The sequence below is a fragment of the Peromyscus maniculatus genome, chromosome 22 (assembly GCF_049852395.1).
Source record: "Peromyscus maniculatus bairdii isolate BWxNUB_F1_BW_parent chromosome 22, HU_Pman_BW_mat_3.1, whole genome shotgun sequence".
Classification (NCBI taxonomy): domain Eukaryota; kingdom Metazoa; phylum Chordata; class Mammalia; order Rodentia; family Cricetidae; genus Peromyscus; species Peromyscus maniculatus.
Window position 1 is genome coordinate 39,010,825 of NC_134873.1, and position 27,971 is coordinate 39,038,795.

The 27,971-nt window shown below is 44.6% G+C and overlaps 1 protein-coding gene across 4 annotated transcripts in view; it reads right to left on the reverse strand.

The window, feature by feature from the left end:
• Positions 1 to 27,971, reverse strand: part of Rbks (ribokinase) — an 87,177-nt gene that overhangs the window by 25,116 nt on the left and 34,090 nt on the right. For 2 of the 4 annotated variants that reach the window (XM_006984823.4, XM_076559270.1), the window contains exons 5-7: positions 23,083 to 23,247; positions 11,999 to 12,090; positions 7,329 to 7,517 (exon numbers count right to left, since the gene is read on the reverse strand). In XM_006984823.4, the coding sequence (XP_006984885.1) occupies positions 7,329 to 7,517; positions 11,999 to 12,090; positions 23,083 to 23,247 (446 nt within the window). Of the gene's footprint in view, positions 1 to 3,472; positions 4,575 to 5,096; positions 5,121 to 7,328; positions 7,518 to 11,998; positions 12,091 to 23,082; positions 23,248 to 27,971 lie in introns of those variants that run through there. The other 2 variants (XM_042267236.2, XM_076559271.1) reach the window with 2 other exon arrangements.

Here is a 27,971-nt window from a genome sequence, read left to right on the forward strand (position 1 = left end):
CTGGCTCTACTTTTAATTTTTGCCAACCTATGGGCAGTGGTTCTCCATGCTGTTCAATGGGCATATTTCTGGCGGCGTGTGAGGCTGAGCATGCTCTGGTTTCTTGGTTGTTTTGCATTTCTTCTTGTGAGACCTGCCTATTGACATGACTCTGGAGGGAAATTTTATGTGTTGGGACTGTGGAAGCGTCCTCACCCGGCGGCAGAATCACAGGCCCCTGCCTTTCCTCCTCCTCCTCCCCATTTGGTGCCCTCCCCAGGCCCCATTGCACATTACGTATGTGCTCCTTTCATAAGCAGAGGAGAAATGGAACAAACACTTAGTGGGACACAGGAGCTGCCGAAGGCACTGGACCCAGGGCCTCACCCATGCCATGCAAATCCTCTCAGCTCAGCTACATCCCAGCCGCCATGGGACTGTGACTGACTATGGTCTCCACAGAGTAAGTCTTCCGAGGTCAAAATCTGAAGGAAATAAAATCTCCTCTTGGAGAACCGTGCTGACCCAGAGTTAAAGTAAGCCTTAATCACTCTGTCGTTACCTCTTCAGTATCCAACATTCTATTATTCTTTACCCACAGCATCTTATTCTCCCAGCTCTTAAGTGCTCACCAATGAAGGACACCCAAACATTCGGTTCCATTTCTGGACAGAGATCTTCAAAGACTGCGCAGAACCACACCGCCAACCCCCATACCTACCCCCCACTTCCATACCCCCCCCAATGACAGTACATGCTGATTGGAAAGCCCAAGGGGGTGGGGAGACAGATGAAGTCTGGGCAGTGGCCGAGTTGATAATGCAGAGCTGTCCATCTTCCCAGACTTCCCTATGGCTAGGAGCAAGCGGTGCTGCGGAGCACCCGGGCTGTGCGACACCTCTTACGGTGACCTACATTCATTGCTTCTAATTACATCTGGCGTTAGCAGTTGGACTTTGCACCCATCGTAGTGATGTGGCAGGAAGGGGGACACACGGTGCAGCGGGCAGGGTGGGGGAAAGGTCTACTAAGACGGGAGTAATGACCCCTCAGATGCTGGCTCTCAGATTGCACTGTCCGTCCTACAGTACCTAAGCGGTGGATGAATGGGAACCTATGTTTGAGAACAGCCTGGACAGTAGAAGCCAGATCCCGGGATGGGAGAATACACCCAAAAGAAGCCACCTGGAGGTACCTAGCAAGTGTCAGCAATCACACCCTACTGAAGTGCTCCTCTGGTAACTGTCACAGAAACTCTCTGTACTTCCTACTGGGGCGATCTCTAGAGCAAATTCTTAAGCCTTGTCACCAGGGGACATCCATGCAGGTGGGCGGATGTGATGGGAGCCTCATCAGCAACTCTGAATCCTACCAGACTCAGAACAGACAGAAGACATGGCAGGCAAGAGCAGGAAGATGCATCATCCCCTTTGCTCCTGGCTTTTGTTGAGTCCTGACGTAGTTATCTGTCCTGGTTTATGGTGTATTATTACTGTAAAGCAAGTGATTCCAGAGGAACAGATTTAGCTGTGTCCTGCATTCTTGAAATGACAGTGTTAGGGCAGTTCTAGGACTTAAACATTTCCATAAAGAAGGGCAATCAGCACATAAGGACCGTACGGAGCTTACAGGGCCGAATGACAACAATATAATGTTGCATTTCATCACACAAGCATGAAAATCCCTAAGTATTGCTCTGTGTGTGTGTGTGTGTGTGTGTGTGTGTGTGTGTGTGTGTGTGAGAGAGAGAGAGAGAGAGAGAGAGAGAGAGAGAGAGAGACAGAATGCACTTCCAATGACTCCTGAATACAACACACCCGAGCACTGTCGCTCTGAGGCTGAGATGTAGAAAAGGGGAAAAGAGACACATCTGTCCTGTCTTCCCAAACTGAACAGAGGACATCTGCAGCTACCGCCACCCTCTCATGCCAGCACAATGGGAAGAGCGGATGTAAAAATAGAAGTGATATATTCAACTATTAACGAGGCAAAACTGAATATAGCAGCATGCCGCGGCGCCGACGTCGAGGCTGCCTCGAGTGGACAGTGTGCCGACCAATAACCGCTCTCCTCCACCCGTGTCGTGCCTGATGTCTGAGAGGATGGAGGGGACAAGGGAGGGACCTGGGAACCAACGGCAGCCAGTCATGTTCTGCTGGCCGGAAGCGAAGGGGCTGTTGGCTCAGGGGAGCATCTCACCCCAGGAACCCCTCACCCCACCAGGGGACTTATTTCATCCTCGAATATTGGTGGAGAGGGTGCTGGGTGAGAAGAAAACACAGCATAGAAAAGACGAGGGGGTGGCTGGGGCGGGGCTGAGTCTGTGAAGCCCTTGCCGGGCACACAGCGTGCATCAATATTGCTCTTAGTGTTCAACTATACCCAGTTGCACAGACAGACTACATCTGTCCACTTATCTGCTGGTGGACTCTGGGCATTCCCAAGTTTGGGCTGCCTGGGAAGAACACTACCTGGAATATCCGCATACATCTATTGTCATTTCTCTTGGGTAGCTACCTAGAAGTAGCTAGCGTTGCTGGTCACTTGTGGACCCTATATATAACTTTTTGACGTGCTTCCAGACTGTTCTCCAAAGTGAATGCTTTATCTTAAGCTCGAGCCACCAATGTACAAGAGTTCTAGCTTCTCCAATCTAGACCACACTTACTATGATGAGGGTTTGGTTATGGATATTCTAGTGGGTTTCAAGTAGTCTCTGTGTTATTTTGAAATATCTATATTATGTATGAGGTTGTTTTTTTTGCCTGCATGTATATATGTATGTGTATCATGCTTGTGTCTGGGTGCCCATGGAGGCCAGAAGAGGATATCAGATTCCCTGGACCTGGAGTTATAGATGGTTGTGAGCCTCCATTTGGATGCTGGGAACAGAACCTGGATCCCTCCAGCCCTGTTTTTTTTTTTTTTTTTTCTTCAAATCAAAGCCATGCAACTATAGTCTAACAACATGAAGCTATGTGTCTATGTTCCGTTCCTCTCTGCTCCATTTATATAAGGGAAATACTTTAAATTCTTTCAGTTTAATTCCGTCATTTATCTTGACTTTCTGGCAACAGGTTTGTGCAGTCATTTTAAAATCAGTTTCAGATAACATTTCTTAACTTCCAAATATGGAAGATGAACATTTGGTATATGTGTACACAAATACACACCTACTTCATCTTTTCATTTTTACAATACAATTATAATCTCCATTCATTGTTAAATCAGTCATTTTGGACCTCTTATATGCAAGGCAAGCTAAATCCTCAGTCCACTTGCTCAGTGTTTTATCCACTAGTTACTAATTCATCTTCAAATTCTGCAAGGCAATGAAAAACAATCTGGATATATTCACACATCCTAGGTATGTTACAGTGTCTCCCTGTCTCATCGTCGGTCTCTGTCTCTCACAGAGTCTAGCTATATAGGCCATGCTGGTCTCTAACTCATAGTCTTCCTAATATATTATCCCTAATATATTGAGATATAATTTCTTTTTTTTTTTTTTAGGATGCAAAGTATTTTATTTTTAAACTTCTAAAGTTTGAACACAAGAGAGCCTAGTTTAGATGAGTTTCCAAGCTGAATGCGCTTGCATGGAGCTCAGTTTCTGGCTGACAAATAGTTCCTAACACCCTAGGTGGGCGCCTACGTTCTGATCTGTGAGTGTGAGCTGACCAGCATCCGCTGGTGACATCCCTTTTTTCCTTGATAAGGGCTTAACAAACATTAGGCATTGTTTTAGTCTTACACAGCCAGTGCTGTTCCAAATGTCTCCTGGGAGGCATACACCATGTACAGAAAGCCGTCTTCATCCTTCTCACTCTTGTACACTTCAGAAATGGGCGTGGACACACTCACCATGCTGTGCCCGTTCACCAGGAGGAAGAAGGCTTGATTGGCGTTAAGCTGTAAGCGCCTTCTAATTATCTTGATGAGCTCGCTCATGTTCACGTGATCAGGTACAAGGAACTTGGTTTTGTCCAGGACGGGCAGTTGCTTCTCGCCCTTGTATCGCTCTATTATCACCGGGATCTTGGTGGGGTGCTGTTCCCGTATGAGCCGGACATCTTCCACTCTTTGTTCTGAAGGGATCATGGAATTCCTCCACAGAAAGCCAAATCCCAAGGAGTTTTTGGTGTTACTTGGCTTGTTATACATCAGCTGTATTCTGTTATGGAAATCATGTGAGATATAATTTCTTTTTAAAAAATTCTTTCTTTGGTATGTGATCAGAATCGAATTGGTATTGTTGAAGGAATGAAAGAAAATATCTAGACCTCAAACGAAAATATCAGAGTCAAAGATCCGGCTCCAGAAGGAAGCCCGTGGTCACTTCTCTCTGAAGTGCCTTTCCCAGTCCGTACCATTAACAGAGCAGCTCCATTTGGACGTGAGGTGTTCAAGGCTCAGGAGTTTTCTGACCTGCTTCAGTCATGGCCGACTGCTGAGGAGACAGGCGGAGTCTCCTGTCTCTTGAGCTGTAGAGCCCCCCTCCGCCCAGTTGACGAGGTGACTTCTACCGAGAAGAGGCCTTTTACTCTGACAGGGACATGAAGTTGGAATCTTTATTCTTCAAACTATTCAGTTTTCTGAAACCCAAAACTTAACAGTAAGTGCTACGACTCCAAATAAAAGACACAAAGTATCACCAAGATGTGAAAGCTCTCAGCGCACGGTGCTGTGTTAATATTGTCAAGGTTATGATTGGCAGGACCTAAGGAGTCCAGTCTTCCAAACTCAAGTGATTGAGTCACTACTACTCATTTGAATCTCCCAACATAGTGCCACCCCAAGCAGTGCCCTTGTGTGGTCCTGAGTGTGATTTCCCTTTGTTTGACCAGTGCCTCTGCCCTGTTCTCTGAGGTGAGCTCTTTGTCCTTCATCATGATGGGGACATGGCGAGGTACCTGGTGTGGGGACCGAGTGTTTAGGGATTGCCCATGACAAAAAGCCCATGACAGGAAGAACAGAGGTGAGGGAGAGCGAGTCAGAAGGCTCCAGAGTTCCACTTGTGTGCAGCGGACATGTGCTTCTGCACACAGCCAACCAGAGCTTTGGCCGGCACACTGGGGGGGGGGGCAAGCCACTTCCGTTACCCCCACAGGTCTGCCCTCTCCCAGACCCCTTCATGTCACCTGCCAAGAGAAGAAGAAATTCCTCTCATTTTGATGCAAACTTGGAGCAATTTTAGTCTGATGGAGAAGGGAACTAACGAACCTTCCCAGTTTAGGGTCCTTCCTTCTTGACAGAACAGAAAGGAGGAGCGAACGGTGCTGGAAATGACGGAGTAGGAAGACAACAGACCTAGCCCGAGTCCTCAGGTGCCTGAGAAAGCGCACTTCGGAAGGCATCCGGGGCATTAGCTTCATTTGCAAGTGTTCTCGCTCATATATAGTTTTTCTTTCATTTCGGGGAGGAGCGGGTGGGATGGGGACTCTAATACTGCAGTCCAGGTTGGCCTCGAACTGGTGACAGTTCTCCTCTGCATCAGCTGCCAGAGTGCTGGGATGTTTTGCAAAGCACGTTCATATTTCTACTTTCACCAGTTTCCCTCTCAGGATTCATTTTTGAAAAAGTAATTATATTTTTAAATTGTTAACAAAAACAGACCAGAATGAATTTTTTAAATAAATGTATGTAAATTTCTTATAAATTTTCCCTTTTATCAATGCTAATTCCTCATCTCTGAATTATGCATATTTTTCTGGTCAGCTCTTCTGAATTTTTTTTTTTTTTTTTTTTGGATGGGGTTTCTCCGTGTAGTTTTGGAGCCTGTCCTGGAACTCACTTGGTAGACCAGGCTGGCCTCGAACTCACAGAGATCCGCCTGCCTTTGCCTCCCGAGTGCTGGGATTAAAGGCATGTGCTACCACCACCCGGCTAGCTCTTCTGAATTCTAACACTAAACAATTTTTATTTCCCTAGCTAGGTAATCATGAACCGTTTTTGCCCAACTTGTCATTTTCTCATTTCACATGATAGCTGTGACTTGTCTATTTCATGTACTTCTCTGAGCCCAGTGCTTTCTTGCAAAAGCACCTGGGAGGGGCACACAAACCCACTTTCTGTTACTTTCTAGAAGGTGAAATGAGGACGGCAGCACACCTGCTTCCTATCATTTTTGCAAGGATTCCATGCGATACATGCAGGAGACACAGGAGCCTGCAGTGTTAGCTCTTATCATCTGTTGGCTAAAAGAAGGATCTCTGTACTTGCCCACCCGTGTTTCTTGCTGCAGTATTCAAGTTAGTCAGGTACAGAACAGATACTAGACGGAGGAAATGTGGTGTGTGCACACAATGGAACATTATAGTGTCAGAAAGAAGGATGAAGTCATGACAGCTGCAGGGAAATAAAGGGAGAGAACTGGAGATCACGATGTTAAGCAAAATAAGCCAGACTCCGAAAGACAAGAGCCATGTTTTCTCTTAAATGCAGACCCCAACTATAAAACTCTGTGTGTGTGTGTGTGTGTGTGTGTGTGTGTGTGTGTGTGTATGTGTGTGTGTGTGTAACTAGAAAGCAGACAGTGAGAAGGAGGAAGAGACGCTCGGGGAGGTGGGAAGTAGAGCAATAGAACATGTGCAGTAAGAAAGCAAACGGAAGGAGGAAGTGTGGAGAGGAAGAAGGGAGTGTGTGTGGAGAGAGTTCTGAGGACCAAGTGTCATGCGACTGTGGGAAACACTGTGTGAAGATGCTGCAATGAAACCTGTTACTCCCTAAACTAAAGACCAAACAACAGAAAACAAAGCAAAGAATGTCAACTGGTGAGCCCTGTTCACCAGGGAGCCTTGTTCACCAGGGAGCCTTGTCAACCAGTGAGCTTTGTCATTCCTGCCACCAAGAGGCTCATAAGACATGTGGGTCCACCCACAAGGGAAATCTCAAGGTGTAAAACTAGAAAGTGGGGAGTGGGGGGTGGGGAGGCACAATCAGCTCTGTGTATGGTCTGAAAGCCAGAGACGGCTGTGCTCACTGCTGCCATTTTTAGCTCCGGCTTTCTTCCTCACGTGCCCCTAGCATCCGCAGCATGGCCGCACCTAACGGGTGGTCAGCACATATTTATTACTATATACTATATTACTGAATGAATGTCTATAGGAAATACAGCAGTATTTTATGGATAGGGAAACGGAGGCTCAGAGAGGGTTGGTGACATGAAGTCTCCCAGTGACTTACAGGGGACTAAGAAATGGCTCTCCTGCCTGGCTGCCTTCTATCACACCACTCCTAGGTCTTACCTCGTCATCTCAATCTTCAGACAGGGCATCTTTGTTATTAGATGATTTTCAAGTGCTAAAAATGATCTAGAGCAAAAAGGATTCTTAAAGTTGGAAACCTACCGTGGTATCCACAGCCTTGACTGCTTCTGTGGGGATGTGCTTTGGTACAGGTTCCGCCTGTGACAGTGTCACACATCCTGAAGCCCCTAAGGTGATGACCACGACCTGGCAGCCCCGTTCTAGGAGAACCAACGCAGCCTTCCCAGCCTCAGTTGGGCTGTTCACCACGAGGCCCGTTAAAATCTCAGCCTGGAATACACGAGGAAAGAAACCGTGGTGAGAATAAAGCCATGGAGATCTGTCGCGGCTCTGTCCTTTTAGAAATGTGACTCCCCCGTTTTTCACAATGATCAAAGCAATGGGAACCTCGGAGGGTACTGGTGCAGAAAAGTAAAGAAAGAACTAAAGTAAACCGGGCGGTAGTAGCGTGCACCTTTAATCCCAGGGGATGCAGAGGTGGGCGGATCTCTGTGAGTTTGAGGCCAGCCTGATCTCTGTGAGTTCGAGGCCAGCCTGGTCTACAGAGTGAGTTCTAGGACAGCCAGAGCTACAAAGTGAGACCCTGTTTCAAGAAAGAAAGAAAGAAAGAAAGAAAGAGAGAGAGAGAGAGAGAGAGAGAGAGAGAGAGAGAGAGAGAGAGAAAGAAAGAAAGAAAGAAAGAAAGAAAGAAAGAAAGAAAGAAAGAAAGAAAGAAAGAAAGAGAAAGAAACAAAAATAATGAAAACAAAAATTAGTTATTTGAGATACTCTTAGAATGGGCATGGTGTGGTTTCATGCTTATCTCTGTATTTGGGAGGCCAAGATAGGAGGATATTAATGGCCACAGTGAGTTCAAGCCAGCCTGTATTACAAAGTGACAGATGATAACAAACAAAATCCACATGAAAACAAAAAGCCCAAACCAAACCAAACATTCCTGGGGGTTGGAGAGATGGCTCAGTGGTTAAGCGCACTTGTGCTGGCCGAGGTCTGAGGTTTAGTTCCCAGCATCCTCATGGTGGCCTGCAATTCCCTGTAACTCCAGTTCCAGAGGATCCAACCCCCTCATCTGACCTTCACAGGCACCAGAAGGTCTTTACATCTATGCAGGTAAAACACCTAAAATACCTAAGGATGCCGTTCCCCAGTGACACCATAGATGCCACATCTGTAAACATGGCACTTAAGGATGCCATTCCCCAGGCCTCTCCTGGCCTGGTGTCTTTCTCATGATGCTGCAGACTACTCGATTTTGTCTGTCTGCCTCTGCTAGATAAACTGGAAGCAGAAGAGCCCTCTGCTTCTCACTGCCGCTATGACCTTCCTTAAATCACATACAATAAGTGAGGAGGACCTGGGCAGGATCAGTGTTTCTCCTGGAACAGAAAAGCATCTTGGGCTAAAACAGGGCTGAGAGGCGCTCCTCTGGCATCTCCAGGGTGCTTCTTTGCTAGTGACACAGGTTGTTAAAAAGCACTGGAGGAATTATATGGTACTTTTTGACTCAGTGTATATAACTAAATTCTCTTTTCCATGTTATAGTTTAACCATACCTATACAAGATGGTATGGATGCCCTGCTTGTAGTTGCTGTGAATATCCCAAATTAAACCCATTTGTTATATGAAAGCCAAAGTATGCACCTTGGCTGCCGAGATTGCTCAGGGTGTAAAGGCACTTGCCACTGAGCCCCATGACCTGAGTTCAGTTCCCAGGACTCACCTGGTAGAAGGAGAATATTGACTCCCCTGAAACTTCTGTACATGTCATGGCATATGAGCAGGCACGTACACACACATACGATGTATAAAAATCTTTTAAAGTATATAACCAAATTATGTCTTTTCTGTATTACAGGAATCATATGATATATATTCCTAAGAACGAGACTACATTTCACCTTTATATGCTCTGAGCATGCCCAGATGAATCCTTTTGTTGTATAAAAACCATCCCGCAAGTGTGTGCTCATTCTGAGCGTCTGTGATCCCAACAGCAAAGGTTTCCTGAACTTAGCCATCTATCTTCTCTTCCTGTCTTCTGTATGTTTCTTTTCAGTCTGGATTGGTTGTACTCTGAGACCGTTTTTCAATCTGTATTTATGTATTTTCTTAGTTTTTACGTGTGTGTGTGTGTGTGTGTGTGTGTGTGTGTGTGTGTGTGTGCCTGAGTGTGTGTCTGTGTACGTGTGTGCAGGAGCCTGAGAAGGCCTGATGAAGATATTGAATCCCCTGGATCTTGAGTTAAAGATGGTTGAGCTAACATGTGGGTGCTGAGAACAGAACCTGAGGCCATTATCTTTTTAAAAATGATTTATTTTTATTTTATATGCACTGATGTTTTGCATGCCTGTGTGAGGGTGTCAGATCCCCTGGAGCTAAAGATATAGGCAGTTATGAGCTGCCATGTGGGTACTGGGAATTGAACCCAGGTCCTCTGGAAGAGCAGCCAGGGCTTTTATTTTTACTTTATTTTTATTTTTTATTTTTTTATTTTTTTTGCAGCCAGTGCTTTTAACTGATGAGCCATCTCTTCAACTCCAAGGCCATTATCTTAAAGAATAAGTTTTGTATTGATCTGTTTTCCCAGGACCAGTTCTGTCTGCTAAATTCACTGATCTATTTTCAGAGACACTCACTGATATATTCCAAAAAACTTTAAATTGGGGCTGGAGGGATGGCTCAGTGGTTAAGAGCACTGGCTGCTCTTCCAGAAGTCCTGAGTTCAATTCCCAGCAACCACATGGTGGCTCACAACCATCTATAGTGGGATCTGATGCCCTCTTTTGACATAAAGTTGTACATGCAGAAAGAGTACTCATATACATAAAATAAATAAATCTTAAAAAATGTATTAAAAAAAAAACCTTTGAAATCTCTGTTAACAACCCCTCCACCCCATGTATGTATGTGTGTGTATGTGTGTTCATACCTGTGTGTGTGTGTGTGTGTGTGTGTGTGTGTGTAGAAGCCCAGGCTACAAAGACAAGGCATGTGTAAGTATTCTAGCCAACAGCTCCTATTACGCTATAGTCAGCACTAGCATCAGCTCTCACACATATGAATGAAGAATCTCTCAGCCTTGGACATTTCAACTCTTGCCACAGGCACTACAGAGCAAGGCCAAGCCATGCTGGGCCCTATCTGAATTCCCCATGCATGGGAACTGGGGGTGGCAGTGATTACTGTTGCTTTGGGGAGTTTATTATAAAGCAATAGGTAAGCATACAGACAGGGACGGGTACAATAAGACAGATGCTGTGTCTTAATGAAGTTCGTAACTTAATGGAGAAGATACATCAGCTGAATAAACAATCTGGGCTGTGAAAACTGAAGAATAAACACAGTGTCTTTTAAGCATCTACCAGGGAAATCTAAGCCAGTTTGGTGGTTGAGAGTAATGTAACCTCTTATTGTGCAATGGTCACCATCTCCCACAATCCTTTTCTCCTAGCCCAATGCCTTGCCATGGTGGTTGCTCAAAAATGTTGCATAACCTACTGTGGTTTGTGAGAGTTAGTTTCCATGTAGCAGCTTTCTTTGTCCTGTGTGTCCTGACAGATGACATTTTCAAGAGAACAGGTTAAGAGCGCCTAGACCTTCATTTAGCTTTAGAGCCAAAAGATCCTTTATCTCTCATCAATCCCTCTCTCTCTCAGTGCCTGGTACATTTGCCAAAATGCCTAAGAGGTTCTGCATCTCAAAGATGAGAGAGAGTTCTGGCCTAAGGCGGTCTTTCTATAAAAACTGTGATTGATTGAGATCTCTTCCCTAGGAGTCTCATAAAAGAGTAGATTACGTCACTACGCCGACAGGTATGTTGAGCGGTTGTGGACAGTGCGGCCCTTGGATGAGACTCTCCCTTAGACAGCACCCTCAGTGGGGACCTGCCTCTCCACCACTGCTGTCACACGGTCTGTGCACTAGAAGGTAGCAGCCACTCCGGGAGTCATGGACTAATTACAGCTGTCAGATAAAATACAAAAGCTCAGTGAAATTTGATATTCAGAAAAAACGACAAATAGTTTTGTATGTCTGTTAATTGATTACTTGAGATCCAAATGTAACTGGACAGCCTGTATTTTTATTTGTTCAACTTGGCAACTTTAATATTAATTAATATTAATTTAATATTAGTCCAGAAAAACGTGGAGTAATTAAAATGAAAACAATGTATCAATAGTGTGAGGCTGGGAGGGTGTTAAAATGGGCGCAGGTTTAGTCAGGGTCAGGTTAAGGGTGTGTCTCAAATCCTTTATGGCCGTCCAAAGCTTGTTAATTCCTGACCTCCACACCCCAATGAACTGAGTTCCCATGTGCTCAGACTGATGCAGTTAGTCCTGCCTCCTTGTTTCCTTTTCTTTTCTTTTCTTTTCTTTTCTTTTCTTTTCTTTTCTTTTCTTTTCTTTTCTTTTCTTTTCTTTTCTTTTCTTTTCTTTCTCTCTCTCTTTCCCTCCCTCCCTCCCTCCCTCCCTCCCTCCCTCCCTCCCTCTTTCTTTCTTTCTTTCTTTCTTTCTTTCTTTCTTTCTTTCTTTCTTTTTTTCCCCAAGACAAGGTTTCTCTCTGTAGTTTTGGTGCTTGTCCTGGATCTCACTCTGTAGACCAGGCTGGCCTCGAACTTACAGAGATCCACCTGGCTCTGCCTCCCGAGTGCTGGGACTAAAGGTGTGCGCCACCACCACCCGGCCCTGCCTCCTTGTTTTATCCGATTGCTGGAAAGCCCTTCGTAGAAGAATCAAACGATTGTCTCTACCTCGCTTTCATTGCAGCAGAACACACTGGAGAGGGTGTAGAATCGTGGGTCCAGGTCAGCAATGGCGGGAGCCGGATTGAACAATGTTTTCACTGCAGAGGAATGGGAAAGGGGCACCATGGGTATCATTTCAAAATATTAATTTAGCCTTTATATGTACCTTTCAGGTTAGAGGTAAAGTAACAGGTTTCAATATCATGTTTTCAGAGCATTTAGACAAGGTGTACGTACAGACACATTAAGTGAGAGAAGTCTGCCATCATTTTTACACTCGCCAGATTAAACAACTATTAACCTACAGATAGTGTAAGGTTCAAGATCTCAGTCTCCATGACAGGCTAGTATCAATTCCTTCTTATTTCCAGTTCCTCTATTTTTTTACTTTCCCATTTCAGCTTCAAGGGCAAGCATCATATTTACAACTAACGTGCTTGTCTAGTTCAGGTGAGGGCAACAAGAACATCGTAAGTTGGTGTGGAAGGGCATGTATGGATGCAGGTGGAGGGTGCCCGTTTCTGTAGGATAACGGAAGAGCTTGTCTGTGAGCTGCTCCATAAAGTCATTTCTAATGATTTTATGTATGTGTGTGACACACACACACATATGCACGCGCGCACACACACACACACACACACACACCACCACCACCACCACCACCACCACCACCACCACCACCACCACCACCACCTCCGCTCCTGGCTTCCAGGAGCTATCTGGGAACAGGATAAGATTGAAAAAGGAGGGAAATTTCATTCACACACTAGGTGCTAGCTCAGACTAGACAAGAACCAGAGAAGGGTGGGTGGGGATAGCAGAGCAAGAGAAGGGAGGATGTCACAGCCACTATTTCAGAGTAGAAACGTAAAGCTTAGAGGGATGAGGCCAAATGTCATACCCATACCCTTGGACACAGTTAGGCTGGGTCCTAACCAAGAGTCCTTTGGCTCTGATTTTGGGGTTTGATCTTCTTTAAAATAGCAACATTTCTATACCACGTTCATCCATAGCAACATGCTCCTCCGATGCATAATATCTTACAACAGTTTTTGGTGTGAAATTCTGCGAATTCTTTTAAAGGCTTTGAAAGTTCCATTTGCAAGAAGCTTCTTCTTCTTCTTCTTTTTTTTTTTTTGACAAAACAACTAGATTGGCTATTCTTCCTTTATCAAACTGGATCCATTGATCCATGCGGTAAATAATCCCACCTGTCTAGTCTGAAGTAAAACCCTTTAGCTGCAGTTCTTAGAGACCGCTCCACCAATGGTTACGGGTTTGTTCACACAACAGCAGAGCCTGTTCAGATGTAGGATTTCTAGGCTCCATGTCCAGCCCACTGAATTGGAATCTCTGGGGGTATGATCAGGGAATCCACACATTCACAAGTTCTCTAGGTGGCTATCATGGAGCTAGCTTGGCAATGACACATCCCTGTCCTGGGGAGACGCGAATCAGCTCATGGCTGGCAGAGATGGTCCATGGCAGCAACCTTGTGAGTGTATCCAGCCTGCTTCTGTACCTTCCTAGATCTTACTAAACAGTTGGGTCCATAAGTGGTCTTGGCCAGTATAGGCTAACAGTATTGCCGCATTTTTGTTATTTTAGACTTTACAATGTCCTCCCACGTAAATTCTGCTTTAAAAAAATTTTTTTTTGTGCAGGGTAATTGTGTGGCTTAAATTAGAAAATGTATGTAAAAGCCCCATGTAAACTATAAAGTGTTGTCCAAATATAAAGTATTATTACTGTTATTATAATGTCCTGTGCACACAGCTGACACCCCCGCCTGTCCACCCCTCTTCTGCCTTCTGCTCCAGTGTGGAGCCCACCAACAATCTCTCAGTGGTTGCTCATGTCTTTTAGGGTTTAGAGATACCCATTATACAAGAAGGTCCTCTGCGTAGAGCATTCAAATGTAGTGTGACTTTAGATTTTCTGAATAGCATTGGGGTAGTCTGAATGAGCATGGCCCCCAAAGGCTCGTAGGTTTGAGTACTTGGTCCCCAGCTGATGGAACTGTTTGGGAAGGATTAAGAGGTGTGTCACTGGGGGTGGGCTTTGAAGTTTCAAAAGCTCTGTCATTCCCAGTTAGCGCTCTCTGCCTCGTGCCTGTCTAAGATCTGAGCTCTCAGCTATGACTCTAGAACTATACAGCTGTCTGTCTGTCTGCTGATATGCTCTTTGCCATGATGGACACGGACTTTAACCCCCTGAAACTGTAAGGCCAAAATAAACTCTTTCTTTTATAAGTTGCTGTCTTAGTATTCTATTGCTATGAAGAGATACCATGACCATGGCAACTCTTTTTTTTTTTTTTCCCCGAGACAGGGTTCCTCTGTGTAGCTTTGGTACCTGTCCTGGATCTCGCTCTATAGACCAGGCTGGCCTCGAACTCACAGAGATCCACCTGGCTCTGCCTCCCAAGTGCTGGTATTAAAGGTGTGCGCCACCATTGCCTGGCTTCTTTTTTTTTTTTTTTTTTTTTTTTGTGAGCATGGCAACTCTTATAAAGTAAAAGTAAAGCATTTAATTGGAGTTTGCTTACAGCTTCAGAGGTTTAGTCCATTGTTATCATGGTGGTGAGTATGGTGCCATGCAGGCAGACATGGTGCTGGAGAAGTACCTGGTTCTGACTTGGGCTTCAGAAACCTCAAAGCCAACCTTCAGTGACACACTTCCACTAACAAGGCCTTGTCTCCTAATCCTTTCAAATAGTGCCACTCCCTGATAACTAAGCATTCAAATCTACCACTCTATGGGGCCGTTCTCATTCAAACCACCACAGTTACTTTGGTCGTGCGATCTTATCACAGCATCAGAAAGCAATTACTACAAGCACATCGTTCTCCGTTTTCCTCAGACATCAACGTGAACACCATCGCTCAGCTAGAGTGAGCCTCGAGCCTGCCTTCCTAAGCATCTGAGCCCAGGTCCCCCATCAAGCCACCAGCAACAAAGATGAAGCCATTTTCAGAGAAGTTCCTTTTGGTTCCTCCAGCGATCCAGGATCTAGCGATTCCTTGTGTATACTCATCTTACAGAAGGTGACAGGCACACAAGTAGGAAATGTGATGCTACTGCTGCCTATGGTACAAAAATAAAGGGGGTCTACATATCTATCCGGGGAGTTGGTTAAAAAATAAACACTGGACTGGCTGGTCTAAGTAGATTGGCTGGTCCTCTTCCTCGGTCCACCTGGTAAATACTCTAAAGCTGCTAAAATGAAGTCATCTATGCTTTGTCAGAGAAATATTCCTATATTTATAACTGAAAAGAGGGCAGTCTTGCCCTTCCTTCTAAACTAAAACAAAGCACAACTCTGTGTGTATGCTTGCAGAGAAGAGGACCGGTCTGAGGGGCTACTCACTCAACTCCTAATGATTAGTTGTGAAGAGGGGAGTGAGTCTGACTGTAGATTCAATGCTGTACTTCACGGAAGACCCTATTCTTGGAACACTCATTGTATCTTCTTCTACCAATGAAGAAATGACATCCGGTTTAGTAGTAAGGGATGGGTGAAAATGAGGTGGGACACCAATGACATGCCATATATTGTGTTCCCCAAAATATTGTGCACTCTAGTAAACTTATCTGGGGTCTGAGAACAGAACAGCCACAATATTAAACATAGAGGCCAGAAAATGGTGGCACACACGCCTTTAATCTTAGCATTCCAGGGTCAGAGATCCACCTGGATCTCTGTGAGTTCAAGGCCACACTGGAAACAGCCAGCCTGGTAACAAGAGCCTTTAATCCCAGGAGGTAATGGCAGAAAGCAGAAAGCTCTATAAGGCTTGAAAACCAGGAACTAGCCTGGTTAAGTTTTTAAGCTTTTTAGCAGCAGTTCAGCTGATATTCATTCTGGATGAGGACTGAGAGGCTTCCAGTCTGAGGAAAAAAGATCAGCTGAGGAATTGGCAAGGTTAGGTGGCTGTGGCTTGTTCTGTTTCTCTGATCTTCCAGCATTCACCCCAATACCTGGCTCAGGTTCGTTCTTAATAATAATACCTTTTAAGATTCCTGCTACAATCAATAAGGTCTCAACAGTTGTGGAAGCTGAATGATGATGTGACATCATGTGGGTTTACCAGGCTATTCTGTCATATTATATTTGAAATTTTCTACAATGAGAACACATGTTAGAGAAAATTACATTGTGTTTTAAACATCAATGGCTGGAATGAGGAACTCTATAAATTAATTACCATAACTATTGCATAAAATCAAGCAAATCTTATTTGCCTGTACTTCCCTGGGGGACAGCATTCTTTCCGGCCATCTCTGGTTATGTAAGCGTAGTGTCTACTGTGTGGTTAATAGTGCCTAAGCTTAGGGTAAAAGTGAAAATGCTACAAGGAGATCACTCTTCTTGGCCTCTGCTGTTAAATAAACAGAAACCCTTTACCAGGGTGAAGAAACATGAGGAACTAGTAGACACAGGTAGTTAGAGAGAAGCACAAATTAATACCCAAGATGGAAAAGATGATGTCATCCTGGGACCAGGCAAAACCAGAGAACTACTTGGAACTGCAGAGAAGAGGGCAGGACAGGACAGTCATTATCACTCATCACGGAGGGAGATGCACTGAACTCCGGCTAATCCTAACCACACACCAATGGCTGACACGGTGATGGTGAGGAGGAGGAGGAGGCGGAGCCTTAGGGAAACAGCTGGTAGGCTGGGAAATGGGGCAGAAGGTCTTAAGGCTGCCACGGAAGAGAGGATGGCCGGTTAAGAATGCCCTGGGAACTAGCTCAGAGGAACAGGGCACTGAAGTCACCCCTAAGCATGTGAGGAGAGGGGTAGGCCCCAACACTGGCTTGGCCGTCTCCCCACTGGAGGCTCTTTTTTGGGGACTTGAGCCATAAAATAGCTCCAAGTTTGGCCCACATGTGGGGCAATGTTATTGCAAAAGTCTACAGGGCCAGCCAAGAGGTTCGGTTTGCCAAATGGAAAAGGGCTAAAGTGGCATTAAAAGGCACTTTGTATCATACCCAGGATTTAATCTTGGCGATCTTACAATCTCAATTATCTGTAATTGTCCCTGTAATGTTCCATTGCTTTGAAATGAATCTAAAGACCAGACCCAACACGAACAGTCTCACCACCGGCAGCTCCGGCATCAGCTCTCCAGCAGGTCTACCTAACTGTACTGCGAGCCAGGACAACGGATTCTGTTGTTTCTGTGTTGTGACACTGTGAGGGCTGAGTCTAAGAGCAATTCTTTCATTTGGGTAAAACCAGGGAGAGTTTTGAGACAGTGTGTTCAAGATGGGACCCTCCCTCTGCACTATAACTGGAGATCATCGGCTTATATCGTGTGTAGGATTCAAATTTGCTACTTGTAAGGGGTGGAAAGGAGGTATGGTAACTCAGATGACGAAGAAGCACACCACTGCCTCACGGGCAACAGGTCACTAGTGTCGCCTGCTGGGCTCTGTGATCAGTCCATGCTTCGATCAGTGATGGTGAGAGTTCTCAGCCCATGTCTCCCCCTGAAGAGCAGAGACATGGCGGGCTGCAGGAAGCAGCTGACTTTCTTCACTGAGGTCCTCTATTTGCTAAGTGACTCATTCAGAAGTCAATACCATTCTTCATGATCATTGATCTAGTGCTCTCTCTTCATTCTTACATTCTTGCCTCACTGGGACTGAAGATGCCCTAACTCCCCTGCCCCCCCATATCCCCCTCCCTCTCTCATTCCATCCCACCCCCACCTCACAGTGCAGAATCTAAGCTGCATCAGGCTGGTATCGACCAAACAAGGCCAGCTGACTGTCTAGAGAAAGCTGCCGCCTGGAGGAGTTCTAGGCAGAGGTGAGCGGGTGTGCATCCCCACTGCTAAGATGCTCTAGGATGCCTTTGCTTCTTGAGCAGCAAAATCACTGAGTCCACATGCTAGCTGCTATTACAATGGGTGGACATTACTGCTCTGGAGATGCAGGGTTGAGTTCCTCAACATCAGGACCACGTGGCAGTTTTTAAAGTGTGGTCTGGAGGACAGTAGGTTTTTGTTGTGGAGCCTGAAATTCTGTTGTCCATTCTCATTAGAAGTGGGAGGTTGGCCGGGCGGTGGCGGCGCACGCCTTTAATCCCAGTACTCGGGAGGCAGAGCCAGGCGGATCTCTGTGAGTTCGAGGCCAGCCTGGGCTACCAAATGAGTTCCAGGAAAAGTGCAAAGCTACACAGAGAAACCCTGTCTCGAAAAAACAAACAAACAAACAAACAAACAAACAAAAAAAAAAAACAATCAAATTAATAAAATGTATTTCTTCCTCTGTAAAATGATCTTAATCTACTAATTAAGATTGTATTCTGCCAGGCATGGTGGTGCATGCCTTTAATCTCAACACTCAGAAGGGAGGGACAGGTGGATCTCTGTGAGTTTGAGGCCAGCATGGTCTACAGAGCGAGATCCAGGATAGGCACTAAAACAACACAGAGAAACCCTGTCTCGAAGAAAAAAAAAAAAGAAGTGGGAGGTTGGCTGAGCTAAGTATTTACCCCCCTACCCCCCCACCCCCGCGACTCTCAGCTCCTTTGTTCTCAATCTGAGAGAACTATGTAGCTGAAGATAACAAACTTTTGATCCTCCTGCCTCAGTCTCCCAAGTGTTTAGGATTCCAAGCATGCACCCCCACGCCCAGCTTGCAGGGTTTCCCACGATCCACTGTATTAAAAAGAACTGTGTATGTTATAAAGCTGCAAACCACATATAAGCACAAGCTATTAGCACTTCCAGTCTTATTAGAGTAGCTGCCTTTATCTTAGTGTGCCTCTCCACAGATTCAGTTCCCCATGGTCAATGTCAACGAGCCCAAAACTATTCCCTGGGAAAACCTCAGACATCACAGTCATCAGTTATCTATTTCCCAGCATCCTGAGCCTTGCAGTCAAACCTCATGCCATTCTGACCCGCCTGCCTGAGATGTCAATCCTCCTACCACCCTGTACAGACAGCTTGCTATTGGACTGTTCAGGGATCGAAGTGCTTATGTTCAAGGAACTCTTATTTTATTTAACAGTGGCTGCAGAGTAGTGAGGATGGAATTCAGGCATGCCGACATAGAGCCACACAGTGTTTTCTTCTGGTGAAAAGGTCAAAGTTCTTGACTTAAGGAGGCAAGAAAAGGCTGTATGCCGAGGTTGCTAGGGTCTGTGTTAAGAACAAATATACCCATAAAACTGGGAGGGAGGAAGGTGGGATAACAGTAGCTTTACATTGTATTTTAAGATGCAGACGTTATGGCCACACTGTATGAAGAGAGCTCAGTAAGAGTAACATTAAAGCAGTTAATCACCGTGGCAGGCATCCACAGGGGTTCTGGACTGTTTGTTCTCCAGATTAGCTGGGACTGCTATGTAGGAGAGATCAGGCAGGATTAATGCTGAGGCACACTGGAGCTTTGTAAGAACAGGAAGTAGGAAACCAGGCATGGTGGTGAACACCTGGAACCCCTGCCATTGGAAGACAGAGGCAGGAAGATCAGCAATTCAAGGCCAACATAAGACCTTGTTTCAGAACATACAAACAAGCCGGGTGGTGGTGGTGGTGGTGGTGCACGCCTATAATCCCAGCACTCAGGAGGCAGAGCCAGGCAGATCGCTGTGAGTTCAAGGTCAGCCTGGTCTACAGAGAGATCCAGGACAGACACCAAAACACCACAGAGAAATCCTGTCTTGAAAAAACAAAACAAAAAACAAACAAACAAACAAACAAACAAACAAAAACCCATACAAACAAAAAGTTAAAGTAAGCTGTGTGGCAGTTGCTTACCACCACCCACCCTCTACTTGATTGCCACAAGACCCTCAGCTTCTGAAGGGGAAGAGCTGGGTGGTAGGCGACAGAGGAAACATTTCTGGACGACGCCCACCCAGATGACGGCCTGAGGTCAGGCTGCCTGCGCATCAGGGTGACTAGCTCTCCTTGTGGAAGGTTCGTGTCTCACCTGTGCTGGCTGCACCTTCCTGTCCTCCACAGGCTGGGCAGGCTGCAGGGAACTAGAGGAGGCCAGAGGAAACAGTGGTCTCTGAGAAGCAAGGACAGCAGGAAAGAGAACGGTATAAGGATACTCCGTACCAAGACCGGAGAGCAGAGAGCACACAGTATTCACTCCACCTACTTAGAAAGAGGAGAAGGCACAGAATTGGGTTTTTGGTTTTTGAGATAGGGTCTCAGGTTAGCCCAGGCTGATCTTGAATTTGCTACATAGTTGAGGATGACCTGAACTTTAAAAAATATTTTAAGGGGTTGGGGATTTAGCTCAGTGGTAGAGCGCTTGCCTAGCAAGCGCAAGGCCCTGGGTTTGGTCCTCAGCTCTGAAATTTTTTTTTTAAAATCACATTTATTCATTTATTGTGTGCACTCATTTGCGCACACGCACATTCCTGGAACAGAGCACACGTGGCCATCAGAGGACAACTGTGGGGTATATACAGTTCTGTCCTTCTGCTGTGTGGGTCCTGGAGATGGAACTCGGGTCGTAAGGCCCGGCCCTAAGTGAGCCATCTCACTGACCTGCCCGGGCACTCCGGATCCTCCTGTGCCCACCTCCTGAGTTCTGGGATGACAGGTGTACACACCACACTCGGGGAGCCAAGAGCGGTTTGAGCATGCTAGCAAGCAGTCTACCAGCTTGGCCACCTCCATCTCCCGAGAATGCTCGCCATGAGCATTGGACTCATCTGTGACACTTTGAGAAAATGGAACCGAATGCATTTTGGCTCTGAATTCTTTCTGACAGCTTTGAGTCCATTAAAAATACAGTAAATGTCAGTGAGAATTTGCCACGGTATATTGTTTTGCCAAGAGGAAAATTTGTTAAATCAGTATAAACACTGTAAAATTCTCCACAAAATCATTCTAGAGATTTAGTTTCCTTTAAAGAAGAAATGGGATTGATTTATTTATTGTGGGGAAGGGTGTGTACACATGCCATGGTGTACAGGTAGAGGTCGGATGAGAGCTTGCAGGAGCTGGCTTTTCCTTCCATCCTGTAGTTCCCAGGTATTAATCTCATGTTGTCAGCCTTAGTGGCAAGTGTCTACACCATTAAGCCATCTTGCTAGTCCTCAGTGACTTATTTTTCACTTATTGTCATATAGAACATGAAATGCTTTAGGAGAAGTCATGTACATAAAGCACACATACACACACAGATGTGCCATACACATATACTCTGTTCCCTATGGCCAAGTCACCCCGAAGGTGTCTGATATCGTCTGTATATACTATATCATCATCTGTATATACTATATCATCTGTATATACTATATCATCTGTATATACTATATCGTCTGTCTATACTATATCGACTGTATATACTATATCATCTGTATATACGATATCGTCTGTATATACTATATCATCTGTATATACTATACTGTTGTTTTCATCTTCTTTTTTTTTTTTTTTTTTGGTTTTTCGAGACAGGGTTTCTCTGTGTAGCTTTGCGCCTTTCCTGGGACTCACTTGGTAGCCCAGGCTGGCCTCGAACTCACAGAGATCCACCTGGCTCTGCCTCCCGAGTGCTGGGATTAAAGGCGTGCGCCACCACTGCCCGGCCGTTTTCATCTTCTTTATGTCGCATCTTGCTGGGAAGTTTTACTAGGGAAAGTCACTGTAGTTCTCTCTCTGTTTTATTTATACTATAAATCACATAACTATTGCCACCATATCAAACAGAGGACATTATCGTAACAGCGGCTACTTTTTGTCTTGAGTGAATGGTGATATATCAAGGTATTATCCTATTATTTTTGAGACAGGGTCTGGCTCAGGCTGGCTTTAACTCCCCAGGTAGCCCAGGCTGACCTCAACCGCATGGTCTTCCTGCCTCTACCTCTCAAGTGCTAGGATTACAGGTGTGCAACACCACACTAAACTGTTCCAATTCTAATTTAGAGAGAAAAGTGGATAGGAGAGAAGAAAATTGGGACTTATGAGTTTGATGTCATACTTGGCATCATGCCTTATTTCATTCTAGTCATAGAAGAAGTCTACAGGACACATTCCTATCTGTATTTTACAGACAGGTTCAGAAAAAATTAGCTGATTTTGCTAAGACCTCAAACTAACAGGAGGTAGAAATGGTATGCTTTCTCTCCTAGGCAATGGAGGAAAAAAAAGAAACTACCTGAGTTAAAAAGATATGTTCTTGCATTATTTGTTGGGAGGTCAAGAGAGGGAGAAGAGAGAAACCCAGGCTTGCTAACTCCTGAGGCGGGCCTCGTCATACAGCGCTGGGTAACTGGGTCAGCGCGAACATTTTCAAAGTTGAAGTAAAATAAAAGAACCAGATAACAGACACCACAACACAGCACCCATGACATACAAACAATCTCGTGTACATCGAAAAGATGATAGGATTTTAGAAAAAGGAGAAAGAATGACTCTTCGCTTTTGTGGGTTCTTTCTTTCTTTCTTTCTTTCTTTCTTTCTTTCTTTCTTTCTTTCTTTCTTTCTTTCTTTCTTTCTTTCTCTCTCTCTCTCTCTCTCTCTCTCTCTCTCTCTCTCTCTCTCTCTTTCTTTCTTTCTTTCTTTTTTTTTTTTTTTTTGAGACAGGGTTTCTCTGTGTAGCCCTGACTGTCCTGGCACTCACTCTGTAGACCAGGCTGGGCTCGAACTCACAGAGATCCACCTGCCTCTGCCCCCTGAGTGCTAGGACTAAGGGTGTGCACCACCACCGCCCAGCTAAGAATGCATCTTTGACTCCTGGAGTTGAGCATCAGAATCCACTGGACAGTGACAGGTGATCGCAGGCAGTGGGCGACATCTTTGAACTTTGCCTGTAGTTATCTGCCACAGTCTTCCGGGGCTCCAGGTACTCCTTAGGTCGTTTCTGCTAACTAGACTCCAGGTTTTATATTTAGGGATATCGGATATGCTACTCATGTTGTTTTTACGCTATTTGTGAGGTTTTTTTTTTTCTCTAACATTATCAAGAACTACAAGCCGGTGAATCTCACAGATGGAGGAACGAATATTTTACTACAAAGTAATGCTTTTCTCATCTTGAAAGGTTAACTTGAATTAAGACAGTGATAAAAGCTCTCAGAAAGAGTGACAGATCTGTAAGATTACCTCCACTGCTGCGGGCCATTGTCAGAGCTTCCAGAGAAGTCGCTGGGCTTATTTCGAGTTGGCAGATCAGCACTTTGGCCCTGCTAATGGCACTGGCTGCCTTCTTCAAGTCTTCAGTATTCAAAAGCAGATTTGCTCCAGCCACTATGACGATGATATTCTGGCCTGTAAAGAAATTCTACATATTCATACCAAAGCAAGCCAAGCCAAGCGGTGATATGCTGCACCGTAGAGCAGTCCTTTGAAGGCATTATACGGAATGTGTTAGAAGAATTAATCTTAACATTTCCAGGACATTCGGGATTTAGTTATTGTGTTCCAAATGTATTTTTGGGCAACATTCCCGTGAGATTCATGATATTCGGATCATTTTTTTTTAAAGGAGATAGGATCTTGCTATGTGTCCCAGGCTGGCCTTGAACTCCTCCTGCTTCACCTTCCCGAGTAGGTGGGACTGTGGGTACATACCACACTATGCCTGACTTACTATGAGAACTTAATCATTTTACATGTATTTATTTTGTGAATGTGTGTGCATACATGTGGATGTGGAAGTGTGTATACCATTGGCATGCATGTGGAGGTCATAGGATTCAGCTCTTTCCTCCTACCATGTGGGTTTCAGGAACGGAACTCATGTCTCCAGGGATCTTCCTGCTAAGCCATCTCTCTGGCCCAATGATCACTTTGAACAAAATCTTAAGCTCATTTTCCTTATATTCTTATATACAAAGAATAACAGTTGAGAAATGATACATAACCTACTTTCATAGTTTCTTTTGTGTGAAATGACTAATACATGCATATGGTAAAGACTGTGAATTCTATAGGATGGGTATCATATGGATGAATATAGGTAGGAATAGCCCTGCAGAATGCTCAAAACAAATGCTCTGCTGTATATGGGAAATTCATGTGTGTGCCATGTTCTTCCCAAAAGTGACTGTTACTCCAAACACATTTTTATAATCTCTAACTTTATTTGGCCTGTACTATACAGATCAAACAAAGAAACAACCAAGGATCTGATACACTCTCAGCACCTGAACCCACTCTCTATAATCCTTATATATACTCACACAGGAGGGGGTGGTGATGTTCCTTATCTGCAGAGAAATGATGTGTGTGTGTGTGTGTGTGTGTGTGTGTGTGTGTGTGTGTGTGTGTGCGAGCGCGCAGAGAAAAAAACTTAAATGTTGTTCTTCACCAGCTACCTTTAAAAAAAAATCTTTTCCTTTGAGACAGGTCTTTTACTGGCCTGGGGTTTGTCAGGTAGACTGAGGCAGTTAGCCAGCGAGCGCCAGGCATCTTCCTGCTTCTGCTACCCCAGAGCGGACTGCAAGCATGTGCCCTCATGCCCAGCTTTTTTTTTTTTTTTTTAAATTCTTCTTCTTCAATATGGGTTCTGGGAATTGAACTCAGGCCTCCCAAAGTCCTGTGGGGACTGAACTCTCTCTCTAGCACCTGGCAAAGGAACTCTAAAGAGGTGTGCTGTCCAGCAGTAGATTCACAGTAGTACATGTGGTGCTGACGCTTGAAATACTGCTAGTCTGAACTGAGATGCAGGAACTTTAAGTAGGAAATACACAGTCAGCTCCAAATTTAGTGCAAAGAACAGGAAGTAACATATCTCGCTATTTGTAAACATTTATCTATCTATCTATCTATCTATCTATCTATCTATCTATCTATCTATCTATCTATCTATCTATCTATCTCTATCTGTCTGTCTATCTCTATCTATCTATCTATCTATCTATCTATCTATCTATCTATCTATCTATCTATCTATCTATCCGTCCATCAGTGTGTGGTGGGCTATGTGTGTGCTACAGCACACATGTGGAGGTCAGGACGACTTGTGGGAGTTCCCTTTCTCCTTCTACCACGTGGGTCTAGGGACCCAGTTCCTGTTGGCAGACTCGGCAGCGGGCATCTTTACCTGCTGAGCCATCTCTGGCCCCACTCATTGTGTGAAAACGCCCTTAAAGGTTTTCATTTTCAAATAAACTTAACTACACGTTGAAACGATACTATTTTGGATATATCAGGTTAACATATATTGTCAAAATTAAATTTACCTATTTCCATTTTTCTTTTAAAAACATGGTTCCTGGACAGTTTAAAAACTGCACGTGGCTTGCATTTGATTTCTGGTGGACAGCACAGCTCTAAAGGAATGAGCTGCACCAGGCACTTTTCAGCGCTCCAGGCTGCTTGTGCAGATCGTGTGTAGACATGACCTAAAATTACCTCTCCACACAGAACAAACCCTCGCCTCTCGTCTTACCACATGTGTGTTTACTGGCCATGAGGAAAACTTAATAAAGTGGGGATGGTTCTGCACAAACTCAACCTCAGTCCTGGAAAAATGCAAAGAGCCCACTTGCTGAAAGACTCCATCTCTCCTTCCTTCCCCTAGCGGTGACCTCATCCTCCCTGCTGGAGTCGACTGTAGCAGAACGTAATATGCGTTTCTAGATGGGCTTTCGTGGCTGACCCACAAGACTGAGAGCAAAACTGTCCACAGAGACACGTGACTAGCTCACTCATGCCTCACATTTAACTTGCCAAAATAACACTCATCACTTTGTCTGGCACTCTGGCCCCTTCATTTGAAGGAGCTGACGGTTGCATGTCTCTGTATTTGTTATTATTTTTATACAGTCTCATGCTGTAGCCTAGGCTGGCCTTGAGCTCCCTGTAATCCTCCGGTGTGAGCCTCTGAGTGCTGGAATAACACTTGTGCTGCCATGTCCTGCACAGTCAGGATATTACCTTACTATCAACCAGGCTTACCAGGATAGGCATTCAATACAGAATGTCAACTTTCACATTGACAATGAAGCTTTGGGTTCACAGGAAAGGAAGAAAGAAAAACTGAAGTCATTCCTAGAACACAACACAAGGTTAAAGATCAGAAATGACCTGCTTTTGCCAAAGCCCATTATGGATGGCAGAGCTTCATGTAATAAACGCACTTTCTATGGTCAGAATGAAAACTTAACCCAGTGTCTTTGCTATGGTGACTTTAGGATCGCTGAGGTTGGGATTAAAATGTGCTAACACCGATTTCGAAGAGTCACGCAGTAGGAAGACACTGTATGGGGCTGGACATGTGGTTCAGGTTGGTAGAGTGCTTGCCTAGTATGCACAAAACCCAGGTGTGGTCCTTAGCACTGCATGAACTGGGCACAGTAGAGCATGCCTGTGATCCTGGTACCTGAAGTATGTAGGCAAGAGGATCAGAAGTTCAAGGCCAGCCTGGAATACGTGACACCTTAGTCTCAAAGCAAGCAAACAAACAAACAAGCAAGCAAGCAAGCAAGCAAACTACCCTCAGAAGAAACAAACAAACTGCCTGAAATCCCAGCATTCAGAAGGCTGGACAAGATGTCAATGAGTTCAAAGCTAGCCTAGGCTACAAATAACTCCCCCCCTTGAAAAAGTATATATGTAGTCAGTATATTAAGTGGAAAGTTATTAAATATTATGTGGAAATATTGAATGAATGATCCCTGAAATGAGAAACTTAACGTGTTGCATGCCTTTTTGGGTAGCATGACGGAATTTCATGCCATCTGATTCTGTCTCGCCTGGGATGGATGGGAGTCATCTCTTTGTTCAATGTATCATATGGACACTGCCTGTGTATTCGCTACCTACCAGGTAGTCACCTACATAGCCATCCTGATCGTCAGATGGACTGTTTAGACGCTGCAGTTCTTGTATTATTTTAATCTCTACACAGTAGCACAGTTCTACAGCAGAATGCCCATGTCACTCATCTCACTTGATCTCATCATGTGAGTGCCATGTCATCTCACATCATCACAGGAAAGCTGGGTGCAGTACAGTAAGATCTTTTGAGATAGATTGCAGTGACGTAACATTTATTATACTATATCATTATAAACATTCTACTTTATTATTACTACTCTAAATCTCTTACAGTCTCTATTATACACTAAACTTTATCCTAGGGATATACATACAAGAAAAAAAACCATATAGCGAGATCAAGACTATTGAGTCTTAAAATGTATTCCTCTATAGCAGTGATTCTCAACCTGTGGGTCACAACCCCTGTGGGGTCACACATCACATATTTATATTACAATTCATAACAGTAGCAAAATGACAGTTATGAAGTAGCAATGAAATAACTTTATGGTTGGGGGTCACAACATGAGGAGCTCTATTAAAGGGTCACAGCATTGGGAAGGGTGAGAACCACTGCCCTACGGATAAGGGAGAACCACTGTATAACTCAAAGACATTGGAACAGATCCCAACACAGCCCACAATATACTAGGTTCTAACCTACATACCCCAGCGATGCCTGTTTTTGCCAAATATTGACCTTAATTTAAAATAAAAAACTCAATGTAGATATTTTTACACTTAGAACAGTTGGTCAATTATGAAATCTCATCTTGAAAGTCGTTACTGTTTTTTGTTTTTGTTGTTTGTTTGAGACAGGCTCTCACTATGTAGCTCTGGCTGGCCTCGAACTCACAGAGATCAGCCACCAAGCCCAGCTATAGTTACCGTGTTTTTTTTTTTTTGTTTTGTTTTGTTTTTTGTTTTTTGAGACAGGGTTACTCTGTGTAGCTTTGGTGCCTGTCCTGGAACTCACTCTGTAGCCCTGGTTGGCCTCGAACTCACAGAGATCCACTTGGCTCTGCCTCCTTAGTGCTCTGATTAAAGGCATGTGCCACCACCGCCCGGCAGTTACCGTTTTTTAAAGATAAATGTTTTAACTGTGGTAAAGCCTTGTGATTGAACTATGTACAATGATTTTTGAGATTTGATTGCAGCTTACTTAAAGAATAGACAAAATTGATTATTAATGATAAGTTAAAAGCAATTACTTGCTGCCATTTGCT